At 40.3% G+C, this 17,500-nt stretch overlaps 3 protein-coding genes across 3 annotated transcripts in view; all 3 read right to left on the bottom strand.

The window, feature by feature from the left end:
* The window catches only part of LOC138011569 (dynein axonemal heavy chain 6-like), a 142,303-nt gene that overhangs the window by 119,334 nt on the left and 5,469 nt on the right, over window positions 1–17,500 (bottom strand). The window lies entirely within an intron of this gene.
* LOC138010045 (melatonin receptor type 1A-like) lies at window positions 9,747–13,038 on the bottom strand. Its single transcript, XM_068857011.1, has 2 exons — window positions 12,668–13,038; window positions 9,747–10,711 (listed from the first exon to the last, which is right to left on the bottom strand). The coding sequence occupies exons 1-2, from the start codon at window positions 13,036–13,038 to the stop codon at window positions 10,030–10,032; spliced, it is 1,053 nt and encodes a 350-aa protein (XP_068713112.1). The 3' UTR covers window positions 9,747–10,029.
* Window positions 16,316–17,500, bottom strand: part of LOC138010638 (melatonin receptor type 1A-like) — a 2,855-nt gene continuing 1,670 nt past the window's right edge. Inside the window, exon 2 of the mRNA XM_068857612.1 lies at window positions 16,316–17,500. This exon is cut by the window's right edge and continues 314 nt beyond it. Coding sequence (XP_068713713.1) covers window positions 17,133–17,500 — 368 coding nt within the window. The 3' untranslated portion in view covers window positions 16,316–17,132.

Raw genomic sequence — 17,500 nt, forward strand, 5'->3', positions numbered from 1 at the left:
GGCTTGGCACCATCATCTGAATGAACTACTGATCGATGAGACCACATAACAGCAGACAAACAGACAGTAGCCAAATTGAAGGAGTCCGAGTGCTGAAACTGGTAAACTGACTGCGAAAAGTCTCTCTTTTGCTCTAAAATCGTTTAAATGAACGCAAATACTGCAGACTTGCCAGGTGTCTACATGAGACATTTCTTAAATTGTCCTGATAAGTCTGAGCATCACTTCAGTCAATGAATACATTGCATAAACGCCTTTCAATCAGTAACTCCGAAGTTTCAACTAAAAAGTCATGGAAATCGTCATTGCGGCAAATGTTTGATTATTCATGACATTGTCAAAAACAACCATTTATTTTGAACCGGACAAAAGTGTGAAAGCGATCCCGCGATTTTCAAGTCTTGTCTTTAAAGCCATATAAAATAACTTGAAGGAATAATGCTCATGCAATTAAGGTATTGCTTAATGATAAAAATATTTTTACTATATTCAAATAGTACGAAGGATATTAAAAAATCATCAAACAAAGGCGACAGGTGAATTTGTTTTCAGTTCTTAAAAAGAGAGAAATGTCAGAGAGTATATGTAATATAGTTGACATATGCTTTAAATGAGTGAGATAGCCATCAATGGTGGAAGATGTCACACTAATGAATTCTACTCAAAGTGGTTGCTACGCCTATTTTGATCCCATTGTAGAATGCCATTGTGAGTTGATAAATTGAAAAATGTTACTTCACTTAGACAACTGTCTCCTGTCGTTACGGATCATAACGAGGACTGTCACAGACTATAGCCAAAAAAAAAACTATTTGTTCAAGTCCTCGCTTTGAGTCTTGAAGTAATCGTTAAGGACCTAAAACAAATATCTCTCACAGAAAAACTGAGGCCAGAGCGTTTTATATCAGGAAAACGTATAAAGGCACTTAATGGGAGTGAATTATGAGTGATTTGCACCAGAAAACAGCTAGATCATTCAAGGAAAAGGTTCTTCAGGGAAGGGTTTGATCCTGAACTCCGGTGAGAATTTATTTAGTTGTGTATGATAGGTTTTTGACACGCAGTGTGTCGCTGTTTGCACGCTCGGAATGAAATAGGAAGGTGTGTTTTTTGCCTCTTATAGCAAATATGTTGTTTGTGTCAATAAAAGTTTTGGCTGGAAAAGGTTTTTGCGAGATTTTTCTGCCTTTGTGGATTCATCATGTTGTGTAAATATTAACTAATTTGACCACGTGGTTTGAAATTTGATATCGGAGCAGTTTTCACAACGATGACGGCAATTCTTGCGTAAAATGAAGTTCATTTAGGAAGCCAACAATACTTCTTTAAGCTTATCTAAAAAAATAGCAAATATGTTGTTTGTTTCAATAAAAAGTTTGGCTGGAAAATGTTTTTGCGAGAGTTTTCAGTCTTTGTGGATTCATCTTGTTGTGTAAATATTAACTAATTTGCATACGTGGGTTGAAATTTTATACGCGAGCAGTTTCATAAAGATGACAGGAATTTTTAGTCGTGTTCTTTCTGGAAATTGATTAATGGTAGCCATAGTTTTTAACGACAGAAAATGATTTGTTTTGTCATTCTTTTGTAAAATGAAGTTGGAGCCTGGTTAACCGAATTTATTGCTACGACTTACTAGTGCAAAGATTGTTTACATTACACATTAACACGAAGATTTTCAACAATATTAACCCATTCACCCCTAAACCGGCCATACTTAATATTTTACTCTGTCTAATGCCAGACGATTTTACTCGTCAATGGGAAACCCCCTGGAGTCAAGGGCTTAACCCATTCACCTCTAAACCGGCCATACTTAGTATTTTACTCTGTCTAATGCCAGAGGATTCTACTCGTCAATGGGGAACCCCCAGGAGTCAATGGGTTAACACATTCACCCCTAAACTGGCCATACTTAGTATTTTACTGTCTAATGCCAAACGATTTTACTCGTCAATGGGGAACCCCCAGGAGTCAATGGGCTACCCCATTCACCCCTAAATCGGCCATACTTAGTATTTTACTCTGTCTAATGCCAAACGATTTTACTCGTCAATGGGGAACCCCCAGGAGTCAATGGGTTAACCCATTCACCCCTAAACCGGCCATACTTAGTATTTTACTCTGTCTAACGCCAGACGATTTTACTCGTCAATGGGGAACCCCCAGGAGTCAATGGGCTACCCCATTCACCCCTAAATCGGCCATACTTAGTATTTTACTCTGTCTAATGCCAAACGATTTTACTCGTCAATGGGGAACCCCCAGGAGTCAATGGGTTAACCCATTCACCCCTAAACCGGCCATACTTAGTATTTTACAGTGTCTAACGCCAGACGATTTTACTCGTCAATGGGGAACCCCCAGGAGTCAATGGGTTAACCCATTCACACCTAAACCGGCGATACTTAGTATTTTACTCTGTCTAACGCTAGACGATTTTGCTCGTCAATGGGGAACCCCCAGGAGTCAATGGGTTAATCTCACCCACAATCATTCAGATAGTAAAACACTTCATATTTATTAAACATTTCCTTCGCGTTTGTGTTTGTGAGCTTTATGGTTTGCGATAATGCAGGTTCACGTGTTCGCAAGTTTGTTTTTGCATCTCATAGATATTTAAATTTTCAGTTCAACAAACACTGTTTTGATTGGCCACTCAACCTCATTGTGTAAACAGTTCACCCTGAAGTCAAACTAAATACGTTTCGTTTCTGAGGAAACGAAACAAAAAGTAAGTAGTGTTTCGTTTCCGGACTGAGAAGCTCCGGGGATGATGAGAAATATGCCGCATTTGAGCTCGATCCTTTCAGTAGCCTGCTTCTTCCATTGTAATAATAAGTGATGCTTATCAAGGAGTAGATACGAAAAATCCAGCGCAAAAACATTAAAAAAAAAGAAAATTATTTGATAATTGAAAAATCTGTATTTATTCTTATAGAAAATAAATGCAGTGTTTTTTTAGGGGAAAGCGTTTATCGCAATTTCTGAGTGAAAAAGGGAAGGACCGTACCGCCCCATGGGGCACCCAACGACCAATTTGCTGTAAAATGTATTATTATACCCCAGTTAATGAAAATAAATGTTATTAAGGCATTTTCAGGTGTTTTTCAGTGTTGCTTGGAAAACATTATCTGTTCCTTTTTCCCAGCAAGACACACAAGGAATTTCCCAGCCAGCTAGATAAAATTGGTTGGTTTCCCAGCCAGCGGATCAAATTTATTTCCCAGCCAGGAATTCCGCGCGCTTTCAAATCCCTCAATCCAAAACGACCGAACAAAAGCGGCAAAACCGGGACAAAACAGGTTTTCTCCGCAAGCGCGATCACTCTGACCAGCCGTCGTAGGTTTGTGACTATTCTCTGGGAGAGGGAAAGGGTTCTTTTTTTTTTTTTAGTCGTCCTCAGTCTTCAGAGTTTCTACATCCAGCTCGGGTTGAAATGCTAAAAAAATTTAGTAATTCCCAGGCAAAACCTCTATCAATAACAAAATTTCCCAGCCAGCTCATCGAAACACCTGTATTTTTGCCAGCCAGCAAGATTCCTCCGGGGAACAGATAATGTGAGGAACAGATTCGTTGGATGCCCCTGCCGCCCCCTCAAGCAGGGGTTTCAATAAAATTTCAAGTTGATGATTACTTTGCTTAGAGTAACCAAGTGTATCAGCAAGAGAAAGGAAAGAAAAGGAAGGAACTTTATTTAAGTTCCAAGTCGTTCTAGCGCTGAAGCGCTAATAGACCTTTTTCGCTTGTATATTTTGTTTTCCCAATATACAGGTCATGTGATAATACTCAGAGGTTTGGTCCTTTGTTTTGTTCATTAAAAAGAGTGCATGCAGGCATATTCGCGCTTGCTCCTCTAACAGCTAAAAATCTAGCTTGAGTCACCCCTTCAGTTTCCATGCAGCTTTGATTTCACATGTGAAAGATCCCTTGATTGACAGAGGTTTGTCTGGAGCATAAGCATACAGTCTTCTTTCATTTGGAGGTGCTTCATTAGAGTTGCACAGTATTTTCTGGGCCTTAAGTTCTTCCCATCTGTCTTCACTAATGATGTTACTTGTGGCACCAAAATCAACAAACATTTCTAATTTGACTCCACCAATGTTCACATGGTTGTTCTGGACATCGTTCACTTGTTCTTTGCCTGTGAGAGCTATGCCACGAAATGAGTGCCTGTGGCACAAAAGTTGTACAGCTGCACATTCATTGACGAACAGTCAACAAGATTGGAAGCTGCTGCCTGCTCACGAAAGGCTCTATCTTAGGTAAGCCAGACGCGCCCGTTGAATTGACGACAAGTGCGGATAATCAGTAATTATAACATGTCAGGTCTTTCCGTCGGCAAGGGAAGTAGGAAGCAAGAATCATCATAAAAATAGAAAAGCCTTCGGTCCACGATACGATAACTTCGATCCGATGGCGACTTTTCTTAAGGCCTGGATGCCACCCAAAAGCACATGGGATTGCGGTTAGGCGTGCACGATGGTGAAGGACAACAGGTCACTCAGTTGGATGTATCTCCCTGTCACAATCTTGTCGACAGTTTTAGCCGGTGCTGGGGTAAGACCAAGACCAAAGACGAAAGGCTAGTGGAGAGATAAGCTTGATAAGAACTGGTCAGCGAGGTGCTACTTGTAGCGCCAGAGGGGACGGTAACAAGACTTGAACTGAGTGGAATCTCTATTAAGCTTGTGTCGGGAAAATGCGAGGTCATCAAGGGAGGAACAAAAGAAGGAACAGCGTAAGTGATCGACCTTGAGATGAAACAAAAGACGAAGCATTGGTCCGCGAATAAAATTCAGTATCCGAAGCAACAAAGCCGTGCTTATGCCTAATTTCAAAAGCCGGGAAGAAACAGCCACCAAAACCAAAGAACACGAAAAACTCGAATACCCCAATGAGGACACCGGCGAGGAAGAACTGATCGGGGCAAAATTAAAGAGGCATGCGTAGATACTGAGGGATTTTCGGTGGCCAAAGTAGCTTTAACTGCGTTTTCATCAACTCCTCAGTGCCAGAGAGTGAGGGAACCCCCGGAGAATCGCTGTTAAAGAGTTAAACTGAAAGATTGTCGTTGGTTCTTCAAGAAGACATTGCTCGCCCGTTGAAAGCGAAAGCTTTGAATACGTGAAGCCAAAAATGGCCGTGCGAAGGCCAGCAAGCTAGCAATTAAAGAAGGCCACAAGTTAACTCCCTGCAAAAGATCAGGGCCGCCTCTGAGCCATATTAAAGGGTTACCGATGACTGGCACTGTCTCGATTCTAACCTTGCCTTAATTCCCTTCAGCCACATCTAAAAATGAGGAAGAATGATATTCACATAGTGCACATATTGTTGGCTGAGAGTACGTCAATTAATCCCAAACAGAGTGCAGTAAACTGAAATTAGTGCAGATAATTAAAATTAATGCAATAAAGGTGTAATTTTTGTATGTATATCATTAATAATAATCGCATGATTTGTTCTCTTGCAACTAGAAACTACAAATTATTACAATCGCCCTACGGGATCGTGCAATTTTGTTCGTCTTTGAAAAAAATTCAAACGCGCTTTAGCCTGGGACCACGCTCCGCAGTTGGGGTTATGGAGCGAAAAGGAACGGGGCGAAAAATAAGTGTAAATGTCAAAGTGTTTTGCAAAAACATTATTGAAAGTAATGCTGAAATTTTTGAACGTCTGTAGCTTTAACAGACGTAAATACAATAATTAAGTTAGATAAAATCAATGGCATGTACAATTTCAGTGTGAAACATGTCTTGTTATGTCTTGTCTTGTCATATCAAACTCTCTTGCATGACATTTGAAAATTGTTTCACTTGTAGAATTTTTATTTTGAAAGATACAGCCATGAATTATATGTCCAATTAATCGTTTCATAGTGTATTTTACAGACAATATTATTTGCTTTGAAAATTGAATTAAATCGTTCACAACTCAATGGTCACAAAACGCAAATCGACAATGGCACGCGGGCCAAAATTGACAACAGCGGCCGATAGGAACACATACACTGGTTCAGTCTTGAGCTCGTTCACTCAATATAGAACACGCTGGTTCGAAAATAAATATTAATGAACACTCAAAGCAAGTGTACACAGCACAATGGTTAGAGAAATGGAAAAATGTATTGTCACCTTCGAACACACGATCAGTATCCACCTTAACGATGTCGCGTCATGCCAGTTAGTCTAATGACATCACGCATCAAAACGAGCGCTTTTATTGATTCTTGAAGTCATAAGATAAGCAGCCCTTTGTGTAAGGCGCACAAACCAAGAGCCCGGGGGGGGGGGGGACTCCCATATGGAACAGACGGGGATGCTCGTCGGAAATTTTGAATTTAACCCCTAAAGGAGACTATCTGGGCGTGGCTCAAGCTTTTCGTGACCCCTAAAGGAGACCAATCTGGGCGTGGCTTAAGCACATTTTGACCCCTAAAAACAAGTTAAAAAGAAAATTTGACTTCTGTTTCTCTTCGCGTAATTCTGTGTTTCTTCGTGGAGCCCTAAACAAGACCTTGGCGGCTTAAAATATTGGCGCTTTGCCCGGAACACCCTAAGCGAGACCAAAATCCAAAATTTACACCCCTAAGCGAGACGACGAGCATCCCCGTCTGTTTCATATGGGAGTCCCCCCCCCCCCCCCCCGGGACCAAGAGTAGTTTCAACAGTTTTATTGTCCCCAAGAAATCACTTAAATCACCACACCAAAAGAACACTCGAACTTATAACCAAGTCACATCCACATGCCCTCATTGTCAAAGTCCGTCAACTAATGCCGTGCACTATTTTATCAATTTCCGGGCATATGTAAGAGTTGTGTAACATTAAAATATATTTGATTATTACCAGATCAACTATGAAGTAAACATGAACGAAAACCGCATATGTTCAAATCGTCTCACTTTGTTCCCTTACTTTATCTTTCATTTCATATTCTCTGGAGCACTCGAAATTTTTTTCTGCATACACAACTCTCTCGCACTTCCGCTCTACTAAGGCTGCTGCGTCGTCAGCCTCGCGTCTCTCCTTGGCTGACTCGTTGGCAATTTTGTATTTACATTATGTAAATGAGAAAAAAAAAGATGATGTCATTGGACGCAAAATTAAGATGTTATTCAAACAAACAAGTCACAGACAATGACCTTCGTGAAAGATGCTAAATGGTACACTACGTAATCATTGCAATCTTTCTCTCGCTCCTTATCAGATACATACAATATGCGCCCAGATAGCATATAAGAGCTCAGGTTGCCCAAGGTGGAGAAGGCGTGGCTACACAGCTCTAAGCCCTGTAACCACACGTTCAGAGGTGCCTTTGATGGGAATTCACCGTCATAGTTCCTTGGAAGTTCGAGTCCATCGTCCCTACTCAGCGAAGGGCGCCTAATCTTCATTTCTATTGCACTTGAAAAAGGAGCCTATAGAGATCCAAACCTGAAATTGGACGGAAATTGTAAAGTGCTACTATGATCAAGATTACACCTTTCCTTTTCTTTACATTTTTGGAAAATATAAGTGTCGAATGCTTACCCTGCCAAGTTTTATTTCGAAATAGGCTTGGGAAGTCTGATAGTTTTATTTGCGTTTTGAAGCCTCGGTCGTCCGCCTTTGCAAATTTCAAAAATGGACGAGCGCCATTAAAGAGATTCGAAATAGTTGAATCCGAGAGGATGTGACGTCATATGCCCATCGCGGCAAACAAACGTGCCTACTTTGTAGTTTCTAAGCATTTGGTGAGAGACGGAGGCCTTTCTCCTTGAAATGCCTCCAAGGCGATGTATGGGGCAAGATTGTAATCAAATTTCGGCTAGTGACTTTGGGCTCTCGGTTCACAAATCCTCTGCAAGTGGCTGCGTCCATGCAGTGTGAAGGAGATTTGTTCGAGTGTATCGTAAAAACTTCAATTCAAAGGCGACGTTTTTTTCTTGAGTAGGGGTGTTAATGCAGAAACTCTTGCAGCATTTGGTGTTGTACCATTTGTTGATTTACTTCGTTAAAGTATAGAGTTCAGGCGAGGATTGAACACAAACAAACGGTTTAATAAACAGTCCCATCTTACATCGAGCACATGGTCGAACTACATAGGCATGCAATGTGGGCGTACTCGTAGCCTCACTAACATATCAACACCATTCATGAGGACGCTATTGATAATCGAAGATGAAGTTGGAAAGAATCATGCGTAGACAGTTCCCAAGGACAGTTACAGGTAATAGATCAAGTTCACACGATTTCTAGAGCACAGTTTTTGCTGCCGCACGAGGCAGCTCTCTAATCGGGAGAAGAACACACTTTTTCTTCGAAACGCAGCGGATTGTGGTTAAAGCCACAAGGAATTGTGGTTATGCGCGAATGCAGGAATTAAGATACGCGGTAAGATCTTGTTACGCAGAATATTAGAACAGTTCCCTGCAAACAGAGGTCTCTTTTCTTTTGCGTTCGCTGGGCTGACGCAACGCAAAAAGAAAGGAGACCTCTGCTAACAGGGAATTAGAAGAGAAGCTTGCAGCCCGCTACGTTTTGTAGTCTTTTGGTTTATTTTCGCTTCATTGATTTATCCGTTTGTAAAAACTTTATCACAGGCTTTGTGAAATAGAATTAAAAAAAGCTGTCAGGCTGAACCAAAGTGACCGTTAAATATGAGTATTCCGATTGAAAAAAAGGCATGTGGCGTCTGCGAAAGGATCTCACATTTCGCATATCGCCAGATACCAACCCTGTCCGATAGGGCTTAACGTCCGCGAAAGCATCTCAAAGGGACGGTAATGAATCAAGCGGTTAGTTTATATTGACCTCAGTCATGCTGAATTTGGTGATTCACAAGTCTTTCTCACGTATAGTACCATTCTCGTCACCAGAGCCTCGCATCGACCTAAGGCTCTGGGAAACTCTATCTTGGAGAACATTCGCCGTAGTGTTCTTATAGCCAAAAATTGGCTATTTGTACCTTACGGCGCTTGCTCACTCCTCGTGCTAACGTGAATGCACCAATTAGAGACGCTTTTGATTGTTGTTCACGAAAACCATTGACAAGACGCTTTGTTTCAGGGTTACCCAGAGCTCTTCTCTCCCTCAGTCAAGAGAAGAGCTCTGGGGTCGAGATTGGTATAGTACTTAAGTCACACGAAAAGTAGAACTAATAACCACAGCACCTCGGGCTTCAACTTGCTGTGAAAAAGAAGTTGAAGTGAACTCGGAAATTATCGACATGTTTGATGCCAATGTTAATCTATTTCCTTTTATTTCTTCAATCTTTAAAGGTTTCGTATTTTTTACTAGTAACCACATGTCATCTCACGGGACTATCTTACGTTGTATCGTGTACAAGATTATGATAACCCCCTTAACTAATCTATAGAATCTACAAATGCCATCATGCTTGGAACATGTGATCCACAAGAGAAAGGCAAAGTATGATCTCCGCCATCAACATCGAGTAAGCGTCCCACTTTACGAAGCAAACCGTCATCATGATGAGGATCCCTGCGTGGCTAACGCTAGAGGCCATGCCAAAATGGGCTCAGTATTTGTCAAAACGTCAGAATGAGTCGTGCGTTGGATATGAGACAGTAAATGGCCTACAGGAGGCGTGGCGCCGAATAAAGTATAACCATTTCATATTCAAGAAGCACGATTGAAATAATTGCATCATAAAGTTTTATTAAACTCTGAGCTGTTTCAGTTCTACAAAACGACCATCGAAATCAGTCTCCATATAAGGTCATACGATATATAAGCCGATAAGAGAGGTTGAAAGTTGTATATTTGCAATGGGTGACTTTTCGGTGGTTCTCTTGGTGTAGATTTCGAGAGCGGTGCAGCCTCGCCAGGAGACCCAGGATCTGGGTATCGATAACAGGAAATGCAAACAAAACTAAAGCTTAAATTTATGAACGAAAGCAAGGCCTAACACGAAAACAAAATCGGAATCGCACTTCCTTTTGCTGAAGTACCGATGAACAGTACTGGGGAAGCATGATCTTGCCATTTAGTTTTTCCAGGATTCCTTGTTCTTCATTTTTCTGTTTTAGTGGACTGAGGAATTGTTCAGTTCCCGCAAATGTGTTTCTCCAGTCTTCATTCTTGGCTGATCGTGTACGTTCGCTGGCACTTCCCTGTCTACGCGTCCCACACGATGAATTCCGAGCAACCTTAAGTACGCTCTCCGATAAGAAGGATTCATGACGCCATAAATGATAGGGTTTATCGCTGAACTGGAAATGCCAAATATAGTATACATGTAATAGGTTTCGCGGGTCAATTGCCATCCCGACCCGAGAAAGTTATCCACAACATCCAGGACTAAAATTGGAGTCCAGCAGAAGATAAAGGCAACCACGGTTACAAACAAGATTTTTGTTACTTTTATATCCTCTAATGAGAGAGAGACCTTCCTTGCATTTCCGTTCCGGAGATTCATTGCCACAGTTCTCTCATGGATTTTAAGCGCTTTGAAAACTCTTAGGTAGCAAACGATCAAAATTACCATTGATATTCCGATGAAGATATAGAATGGAAGAATCAGCAACGAAAACTTGGACTCAAAGTAACAAAAGAATTTCCCGGGTTGAAACACGTAATCCTTACCAGCGGCGGTGTATGTCAAAGGAGTTGATAAGGCTGCAATCCAGCCTCCGAGGACTATAAGTTTGGCTTTGGCTGAAGTGAAAATGACTCTATACATCGAGGTTTTAACGATGTGGAAATACCTAAAAGAAGGCAATATAGTACTTAATCTCAGTCTGCGTATGCTCAGGTAAAAAAGGGTCTCAGCTTGGTCTCGACTTCTTTGGTTTAAGGTCTCTTTTCAGGGTCCTGCTACAATAACGCTAAATAACTTATTCTCATTGTTTTTTAAGTCGGTGAAACTAATGAATAGCAACTAGCTAAGTACTTGAAAATGAGAAACAGTTGCTATTAAAACGTGGCTTATATCAATTCTCTTTGGGACGGACGTGTCCGAAATTGCAACGCGCTGTAATTTTTAAGACTTATTCGTGGGAACCAAAAGTACTGCTATGGTTTTGTTATGCGACGGGTTTACTACTTGTTCCGTCATTAGCTACAAAGGGCGTGTGTGCACTGAAGGGAACTTCTACTCCTTGTAAAGAAAAACCTTAAACTTTAAATAAGTTCAAAAATTATCCAAAACAAGTGTTGGTATTATAAATAGCCAATTTTAGATACGCTTAATTTTCGAATTTTCCGGTGCCGCCATCTTGAAAAATTCTACGTTTTACAGTTGATTTGTACCTAGTATTGGACCGAAAAAGCCGAGACACTGAAAAACATGTAAATAAATTATTAAATAAATAAATAGCCTGACAAGCGCGTGACCAATAGTAATCAACTTGACGGGAAAAGGACCTCCACAGATATTACATGACAGGGCGAGGGGAAGCAGCTACACGTTCCCTCCGGTCCGTTAAAAAAATAAATTTAAAAGGTTTTTACTGTATATCGACGCAACTTTTGAACTTGAAACCTTAGATGAGTTTGAATTTTGAGTCATATTTGCTATTAACTATAAAAGCATCAAATATTCAAGGTGTACTTTCCAAAAAGATGAACATTAGTTGATCAAAATTATCCAGAGAAATATCAGCTGTTACTGTTATATTCACAGGAAGATGCAAAAATAATAGCGCTATGCTACTGAGGTAAGATAAGTTCAAGTTAAACCGCGCTAATTGCTGGTTTTCACTCACGTGACCAACAGCCATGTTTTTCAACGAAAACAAAAGGAAGCGTTTGCATAATAATAGAGTTAAATTCCCGGAGGATTTGGTCGGGGCACCAACATGGCCGCCTTTTCTTTGTTTAGGGGCACCAACATGGCGGTCGTGACGTCATGTGAAAACCAAGAATATGCTTGCCCGAGAAAAAGTCTAGAAAAGGTAGAAAGGAGCACTCACAGTTTTTGTTGTGATAGTGTTTCGTGGTGTAAGACTTTTCTCTTATACTAATTTTTTTTCAGAAATCTTGTCAAAAATAAAGAGATGATAGGTTGTGAAGTCAAGCCAAATTTGAACACTTCCTTCAAATTGTTGGGGCAAACATTTGGCAATAAATTTGGACAAACACGAGGAAAGATTAACCTCGTTTTTCGACATTTTAACGAAATCCATTCCAAAGTGAGATGAGCTTTATCTACTATGATTCTTGCTATAAATTAGAGAGTTTAAGAAACGACGACGGCTACTGCAACGACAAAGCCAAAAAGCAGTAATATTATTGGTTAAAAGAGGAAAAAATGACCGTGCGGCTCGTGCTTTTGTACATTTCTCTCCTTTACTCGACATAACAGCGTAAAATGATCAATTTTCAGGTTTTGACGACAACATGGACAGACAGTGAATCTTTCCTTTTTTCTCTATTCTTTAAATCCTTACGTACCAATGTGGTTATAGGATACTCAGCCACCCATATTGCAGAACATAAACAAGATGGAAACATCGTGAAACACTCAGGATAGCTCAAACTTATATTTTGAAGTGACGTTTTCGTCACCTTAGCCGTCGCGGTTTCTTAAACTCCACGTATTGTTGGGTGAGGTGGAAGTCAGACGAGCGGTCTCAGTGACTCCTTTTTGTCTGATTTAGAAAAGATAGAAAATCACAAATCACTCAAGTTTAATTTGGACTAAGGAAAGAACTCCCACTCACCGGTTTATCGCTACCAAAGCAAGGGTGCCAAGTGAAGCGCAAGCTACCCAGAAAACAAGGAATCCCTGGATCTGACAAAGAAGGTACCCAAAAATCCAATCTCCAACGATTAGAACACCAATAGAAAATGGTGCGCAGAGGGACAACATGATGATATCAGATATGGCCAAGGAAATCACAAAATAAGCTGTAATGTTGCGAAGACGGTGATTTTTATACAAAACCAACAAAACTGCAACATTACCAAGAGTGCCGACGGATACGATAAAAGCGTATAAAAACGATTCGCCAATAATGGAGGAAATCGGGCGGGTTGCGAGTTCTTCATAAAGAGGGGATCCGTCTGCGATTATCGTTGAAGAAGAAACCATTTTGCTGATCAGTGATATAACCGCCAGTCTACTTCAGGTCAGTGAAGCCCTTTTGTGTAAAACGGGTGACAGTCTTATTATCTCTTCCCATTTGTCAAATACACTTCGAAATAAAATTGATGATGCACTTATAAGGCTTGGTTATTAATTCAGTACAATGAAGACATTGCATAAACGCCTTTGTCGTTTTATTCAGCATGGGTAAGTGACTATAAATCCTATGATTTTAAAATCACTTGAGACTTCCAAAAATTTAACTTGTCAATTCCTAAGAAAAAAAATAACCATGTAGGCAATGATCGCGAGGTATTTGGCGGCTTCTCTGATTTGAAGTCAATGAATTTAACTTACGATTCAAGATGGTGTTTAAGTTGCAGTCATTAAACTATCTTATATAGAATGACATGTTAAAAGTGAGATATTACAGAAGAGTTAACACAGAGCTGATAAAGGTCCTTCCCTGCAGTAAAAGTAACTGAGTAATTTTGTATTTCTTTCCACAGTTGATTCAGTTTCTGAAGCAGGTTTCTAAAGCAAGCATTTGCTGGAAACATGATTTTGGTTCTGATATATGCACTTGAACGGTACTGGCTAAGTTTCACAATAAGGCTTTGAAATTCTGACGTGTGTTCGTCAATAATGTGGAAGTTTCATCCAAGATAAATTGGAAATCGTCAAATTGTTTTTAAATTCATTTCCGGGGTTAAAGACAACCATCTATTTTGAACCAGGCGAAAGGGACAAAGTAATCCGATCTTCACAGCCATATGAAATAACTAAAAAGAATAATCCTAAATTCTGGTACCGCTCAAAATAAGTACAATGATACAAGGAGCATTTTCCAATTTTCAAGTAAGGTAGTTACAACTGATTCACCTGTCTCCTTTGTTTAATGGTTTTTCAATATCCTTCGTGTGTTGAAATAAAAGAAACAGCAAGTATTTATTTCAACACACAAAGGCGACAGGTGAATTTGTTTTCAGTTCTTAAAATAAGAGTATGTGTAATATAGCTGACATAATATGCTTTAAATGAGTGAGAAAGGCATCATTGGTGGAAGATCTCACAGTTATGAATTCTACTCAAAGTGGTTGCCATGCCTATTTTGATCACATTGTAAAATGCCATTGTGATTTGATAAATTGAGAAATGTTGCTTTACTTAGACACATGTCTCCTGTCGTTACGGATCATGACAAGGACTGTAACAGACTACAGCAAAAAAATGGCCAATTTGTTCAATTTCTCACTTTGAGTCTTGAAGTAATGGTTAAGGATCTTCAACATCGTTTTATATTAGCAAAATGTATTTTATGCTTAAATAAAGGCAATTAATAGGAGTGAATTATGCGCGGTTTGAACCAGAAAACAGCAAAAATCCAGTGATGCAGTCACTTAAAGAAGCAGCGAAAAGAAGGCGCTTACGACAGGGAACCGAGCTTGCGAGCTTATCCACTTTTGACTGCATTTTGCAGGGGTGCAGGGATGGCTCAGTGGTGAGAGCGCTCGCCTCCCACCAATGTGGCCCGGGTTCGATTCCCAGATCCGGCGTCATATGTGGGTTCAGTTTGTTGCTTCTCTACTATTCACCGAGAGGTTTTCTCCGGGTACTCCGGTTTCCCCTCTCCTCAAAAACCTAGATTTGACTTGATTTGTGTTAATTGTTAATTTCAGTTTACAGTGTCCCCAATTAGTGTTCCAGGGCGAGAACGACTAGACACTTAAATAAAGTTCCTTTCCTTTCCTTTTTCCTTTTACTCATTTGAGTGTAAATTCAGGCTGACAAGACATTTAAATTGACGTATGTATGAACTCCGGAGGAGATTTATTTTTAAAAGATGGAAGAGCTGCTAATTACACGAATACAGATCATTCTCCGATCTCCCCTATCCAATGACTGAAGAGGCATTTGAACATGCACTTACTGCCGGAAAACGCGCTGTTCAAAAAACTATTCAAACCGTTACAGTAACAAAATGGCTTCCCGTTTCGTTTCATCAGTAAACTCGGCTGATTATTAATTTTTGTGTGGTGTATAATAAAACAATTGGTCACCTCAGTGTCGGTGAAAGTCGCGACTTGGTAAATATCCACCATTGTTACATAGCTGAATTTTTTCTCACAACAGCGCGTGCTCTCATTGGTTACTTCGAGCTCACATGACATTTAACAATTTAAAACTGTTTCCCGCCAAAAGTCTCTGAGCGGCAACAGTGCAAAATCTATGACGTCAGAGGGTAACAGTGGACTTTTACCCGCAAATGTTGACCGACGACCGCCGTTGCTGTTGCCGTTGCACGTTTTTCTTTTGTGCTATTCAACAAATCACTTAATGAGTGGTCCCAAGGGAAACAGTTCATTTTGTTTCCATGGAATTTTAGGGTGCGTTCGATTGACCCTATTCCGGAATAAGAATACGTGTAGTGATGATAAAAGCGGTATGTTTGGTGCGTTTCGAAGCAGCAAGGATAATAAAAATATGTTTAAAATAGCATTTTAGCAGCAATAGAGCAATCTCAGTGCAACTACGGCTAAACGAGTTTGCCTAAATGGTAGAAATGCTGCCGAGGGGAAGGCAGAATATGTAATACATGTTTCACAAACAACATTCAGGGAGTGATGAGCTGTTTGCTTAGTACTCCAACTGAAAATTGAGACTCGTGCCGCAGCCAAGGTGTTGAGTGAGGATGTTACAGGTCATTTTCCCCTCGCCTCGTTCACAATGGTTACACGAAACGGGTGGAAGGAGAAGAACAAGTCTAAGAATGGAGTTTAATTTACGTATGCGGTACACTCTTGTTTCGATTGAAAGCTCTCCTTTTTCATAGGTTTCAGAGCACTTTTAATCTGGATAGCAACCGTACTTGGCACATAATCTGCCCTATATGCCATCGCCCTAATCCCCCATTCTTTTCGTGCTCACATTATTCACTTTCCTGATTCCCTGAGTTTTGAATAGACCAATTTCCATATATTAAAATTCAGTCCTAAACAAAAGGTATCATCTCGAGGAACAAACTCATACAAACCCTTCATTCCCCAGAGCCTCGAGACGGATGCCCTTTGTTCAGGACTGAATTTCAATATACCGAAATTGGTCTATTTTCTAGCCTGATTTTTACACAAAGTCTGTAACGCAGGAGCAGTGTATATTTTTTTGTAGGCAGACATATTCAATAATAACTCTATGAGCGTGCGTTGGATATGAGATAGCGAATAGCCTGCAGGAGGTGTAGCGCCGAATAAATTATATCCCATTTCATATTCCGAGACGCACGATTAAAATAATTGCTTCCTGAAGTTTTATTAAACTCTGAGCTGTTTCAATTTTACAAAACGACCAGCGAAATCAGTCTCCATATAAGGTCATACGCTATATAAGAGAGGTTGAAAGTTGTATAATTCTGCCTACACTAAACCCGAGACATTCAATGTGAAATCGTTTATTTAGGATGAGCCAGTTAGTCATCTAGATCACACTACATATACATATCGTTATACAGTCTTTACAAGGATAGACGAGGACATAATAGGCATGAAAAGCGAAAAAGGTGTGCCACACCAGATATGAAAATCCACTAAAAAAACCACCCTTTAGATGTGGCCAAAAAATCTGTGGAAACGTATTCCTCATCTAATGCTGTGGCACCAGACCTCGTGGAGGATGTAAACAGAGTAAACCATAAAATATATGATATAAAATTAAAGCAAGTTAACCTAAGACTGACTGACGTAGAATGATTAATATTTCCCACCAAAACCTTAAATAGTCCTCAGAACCCTTAGACAATACCCAAGCCTCTACATCTTGCCGTCAGAAGAGCAATTTCTGACTGAACGTCAGAAATTCCATTTTGCAACGAGTGACTTTTCGTTGGTTCTCTTGATGTAGATTTCGAGAGCTGTGCAGCCACGCCAGGAGACCCAGGATCTGTGTATCGATAACAGGAAATGTAAACAAATGAAAGCAAGGCCTAACACGAAAACAAAATCGGAATCGCACTTCCTTTTGCTGAAGTACCGTTGAAGAGTACTGGGAAAGCACGATCTTGCCAGTGAGTTCCTCCAAGATTCCTGGTTCTTCATTTTTCTGTCTTAGTTGATTGAGGAATTGTTCAGTTCCCGCAAATGTGTTTCTCCAGTCTTCGTTCTTGGCTGATCGTGTACATTTGCTGGCACTTCCTTGTCTACGCGTCCCACACGATGAATTCCGAACAACCTTAAGTAGGCTCTCCGATAAGAAGGATTCATGACGCCGTAAATGATGGGGTTTATCGCTGAACTGGAAATACCAAATATAGTATACATGTAATAGGTTTCGCGGGTCAATTCCCATCCCGACCCGAGAAAATTATCCACAATGTCCACGACTAAAACTGGAGTCCAGCAGAATATAAAGCCAACCACGGTTACAAACAAGATTTTTGTTACTTTTATATCCTCTAATGAGAGAGAGACCTTTC

The sequence above is a fragment of the Montipora foliosa genome, chromosome 7 (assembly GCF_036669935.1).
Source record: "Montipora foliosa isolate CH-2021 chromosome 7, ASM3666993v2, whole genome shotgun sequence".
Classification (NCBI taxonomy): Eukaryota; Metazoa; Cnidaria; class Anthozoa; order Scleractinia; family Acroporidae; genus Montipora; species Montipora foliosa.